Raw genomic sequence first — 4280 nt, forward strand, 5'->3', positions numbered from 1 at the left:
TGCATGTCAAAGAGAGTGTAAGATATCATATTTTGTTTTTTATAATTTTATTCTATCTTAAAAAATTTTTTATGCTAAAACTAATAAGATATTATAGTAATATTTGACGTTATATGTGAGAATATTTATAGCATATATTTATAAAAACTGTTATGTGCCAAATACTTCTTAAACAAATAAACAGGAAACCAACATCATTAATGTTATTATTTCCGCAAAATTTTTATTTTTGATACTTACAACTTTTTTAATACCAAATCTCTCTTTTTAATAATTTCATTAATGTAATTAATTAATTATTTTCCTAATAACGTGCCTGTTATAACAACATTAGCGAAATTATTTGTATTATCTGTTTATTTATGAATTTGCATTCTCACAGCAGCATCAGAATGTTCATATGAGGGATAAGATTTATTTAATCCTTGGTACTTTTATTACTCATAGGCTGTCACATCCAACTTATGTGCAACGTTGCTCTTGATAATGATACTAGTGAAATTAGGTAGTTTCATGTTCTATCGTGACATGATAATGGACTTGATTCATTTTGCTGAGAAGAATTTTTGGGGTGTCACTTACGACGAGACTAGCGCGCAAATTCTAGAAGAATACGACAAACTAGGGATGACTATGATCTACACTTTTACATTTATGGTTTACACCGCGACTTTTAATTACATCTTCGCACCTTTCTTTGGTATAATTTTCTTTTCCGCTTACACTATACTGGCGAATTGTAATGCTACTTTTCAAACTGCCACGTGAAACGACGCTGTACAGCGCGTCAAATATTTCTTTGCTGTTTGTAATAGAGCCTCAAGAAAAGAACGAAACAGAGAAAGTTTTACCTTTCAAACTGTGGATCGACTTTCCGTATCATTCACCGTATTACGAAATTACTTACACTATACAGGTAATAAAACAGTGTATAAAATGATGAGTTTTATTTAATTTCATGTTAATAACTAACAATTTTGTTGATACAATTGATAATTAATTAAATTTTTTATTCATTTCTAATAAAGAAAAAATTTTTTTGTTAGAATAAATTATTTAATTATATAAAAAAGTATTCTTTTAAATTAACAATTGTTAGTTGAAAGTTCAAGATTGCACTGCATATGTTAATTTCTCTATCACTTTTATTATTTTAAATTAACATTTTTAATTTTGTATATAAACATTTAATTCGCATTATTTTGGTTATATTTGTAGTCACTTTCGACGATGCATTCGGGTATCTGTACTTTTTGCTTTGATAATTTTGTAAGTACGTTCAACATTCACGCGGCCGCGCAGCTGAAAATCTTGGCTCATAAAGTGGAAGTCATTGCCGAACATTGTATCGGAGATACGACGGACCAGAAACGTCCGTTGAAAACGGATGTTGCAGTTCTGATGTTCAAAAAATTGCGAGACTGTGTGAAGCAGCACCTCACGCTCATATGTTACGTGCGTAACATGCAACGCGTGTTCGCCATTATATTACTCGGACAGTTGCTGCTTTCCAGTGTAGTCATCTGCTTCGGTGGATTTCAGTTCCTCGTGAGCTTTCGAATTTTATCGCCTCCTTATTTCACGTCCCGCTGTGCTTACTCGCCAGTTAACTCTATTATATTTCCACTGCAGCGTTTTCTCAAAAGTGAAAGGCAATTAGATCTGATAAATTCAATTCTGCGTTTAAATGAAATTGAATCCTTCAACTCTTATATTTATTTCCAACATTTGTAATTTGTAAACATAAATATCAGTCTACTTGCGCAATTAAAAATTTTAGAAAAATTTCTGAAAATGTTTATGATCGTAAAAAACATCAAATTAAAAAAAAATAATATAAACTTTACACTAAAAGGATTAATATTATCACGTTTTTTAAAATTTTCAATCTGCCATTTTTGTTTGCAGGCGACAGATGTGATTATCAGAAAGTGTATTTTTGCCTTTCATTTCGTGGGCGGTCTTATCCAGCTGCTTATTTATACATGGACGTGTAATGATATAATTGTGCAAAGCACAGCTATCTCTGATGCCGCTTACAATTCTAAGTGGTATCTTTTACCCGATAACGATCTAGGAAGGGCAGTAAAGAGAGGGTTAATTACGATTATGATTAGAGCACGTCGGCCATGCATATTAACTGCTGGGAATTTTACAGTTATATCCTTGGACACTTTTATGGGGGTAAGTGCGACGCAATAAATGACACGGCTCTTTAAAATTTTCTCAAAGAAATTTATTTACTGTTAGTTGTAAAAAGCAACGTTATCGGAGCCAGTTATTTCTTCGTGCAATGCTTTACACTCACGACTCGCATTTTACATTTTTGCGCAGTTGTAAAATATGTCGATAAGGATATATACATATCTCGCACTTCTGACACTTTTCTTATTTAAGTTTTTAGATTAACCTTTACGTTAATAAGCTTTTCCATATGGCACTTTAAATTAAAAAGTTTTTTAATTCTTAAAATGATCCATCAAACGCTGTTAGATTCCTACTCTTCCGGTAATTTTGCATGGATTAATGTACTAGAGAGAGAATAAAATTTAAATTTAAAATATTTAAATATAAGAATTATTCCACTATTATTCGATAGTCGAATTACTTAGATACCTGTGTAGGAAAAACTATAAGATAAATTGTAAACAATATACAGGGTGTTAGTTAAGTATGTTGCCATACTGAAGCCTGGCTTTGTTTTTCTGTTTTTGTCTAGTTTTTGACTAGTTCAAACTGTATTTCTTTTAAATAAACAGATTATTACTACACGTTTAAATTTTTTTATTTTGGAAACTAAGCCGTATCGGACACATGTTTATATGGACTTTTTTACTTGAAATAAACAAAGAATCGCTCTGTTGAGTATGATACAACATACTTAACTAACATCCTATAAAAGAAAATTTTTTATATTTTTCTACTTTTTGGCTAAAACAATTATAATATCTTTACATAATTAATTTATTCTGCTTGATTTTTTTTACGTATTTTTAATAATTACGCTTACTAAATAATTATGACAATATAATATTATTTATATTTGCAATAGATATTGAGTACAGCGATGTCGTATTTTACGTTATTACGACAAATGAGTGAAGATGATGTATAATTATAAAATATAGTCCTATAAGAGGGATTCCTAGTATTGAAGTCGGAAAAATTCATCTTAATGTCTCATAATTCATTTTAATATCTCACAAAATTTCATATTTTATTTTTAATGAGGTACATGCCTAATAAAATTTCAAGTTCAAGACAGCGAACATTTTGCATCGCTAGAATCTTTTCTGTCGGTAAGTGTGCAATTATATTGTATATTTTTATGAGAATAATATTTACTATTTACGAAAATAAAGGTATTTTTATGAAAAATAAAAGGTTATTTTTATTTTAACTTTTGTGTAAAGTATATAATTTTTAAAGTAATAGTTCTCCGTGACTAACTATGAATTGTTATACTTACCTTTCTGTCGTAAATATATTTATAATAAATAAAAATTAATAATTATTAACAATGTTGAATTTGATATCCTGAGGATCAAATTAATTTATATCAATATTATATCAAAATTTACTGAGAAAAATATAAATGTAAACAATTAAGTAGAATAATAAGATATTATAGACAGAAATGGATTTCAATATTCCATATTGAGCTTTGTATAATCTTCAGAAGATCATTACCCGACGTACGATATAGTAAGATAATATGTTGAATGTAAATTTTAAGTTATCTAGATAACATGCAATATCTAGAAGATATCTTTAAAATGCTTTTTAGGTATTTTTTGGTCCCAATGTACGTCCTAAAAAGTTTTTATGATGTCTTTATGACGTCTTTTAGATAAATTGTCTGGGTAGAATTTTAGTATAGTCGCATAAAAATTGCGTTGCCATCAGTCGGCATGTTACTCATCTTTGATGCTTTAAGTTTTCAACATACGGAAACAATAAGAAATTATAGAAATTACATATAGTACAATTTAAAACTATATAATCAAAAGATATCATGTTTTCGAGTATTAATATGACACTGTGACTATTTATGTTACAGTAGATAATGACTTATTAATTTTATTTTATGCTATATTTATCGGCATCAGTTTTTTATTTGTTCGTATTCTTACTCTTTTATTCTTTTAATTTAATATATTTTTTTTTTAGTTAGAAAACTTATGTCGTAGTTTTAAGTTTATTGATTTATTTATGTGTTAAGATTAAGTATTAATAACTGAGTAAGTATTAATGTTTTCCATTAAGAATTTTAATTCTAT

At 28.4% G+C, this 4280-nt stretch overlaps 1 protein-coding gene across 1 annotated transcript in view; it reads left to right on the forward strand.

Moving 5' to 3' along the window:
• The window catches only part of LOC108752717, a 7105-nt gene extending 3990 nt beyond the window's left edge, over nt 1–3115 (forward strand). Inside the window, exons 7-11 of the mRNA XM_018493749.1 lie at nt 448–700; nt 816–916; nt 1219–1548; nt 1909–2184; nt 3053–3115. Coding sequence (XP_018349251.1) covers nt 448–700; nt 816–916; nt 1219–1548; nt 1909–2184; nt 3053–3115 — 1023 coding nt within the window. The remainder of the gene's footprint in view (nt 1–447; nt 701–815; nt 917–1218; nt 1549–1908; nt 2185–3052) is intronic.
• The last annotated feature ends 1165 nt before the right edge of the window (nt 3116–4280 follow it).

This window comes from Trachymyrmex septentrionalis, unplaced genomic scaffold (genome assembly GCF_001594115.1).
Source record: "Trachymyrmex septentrionalis isolate Tsep2-gDNA-1 unplaced genomic scaffold, Tsep1.0 scaffold62, whole genome shotgun sequence".
NCBI classification, from domain to species: domain Eukaryota; kingdom Metazoa; phylum Arthropoda; class Insecta; order Hymenoptera; family Formicidae; genus Trachymyrmex; species Trachymyrmex septentrionalis.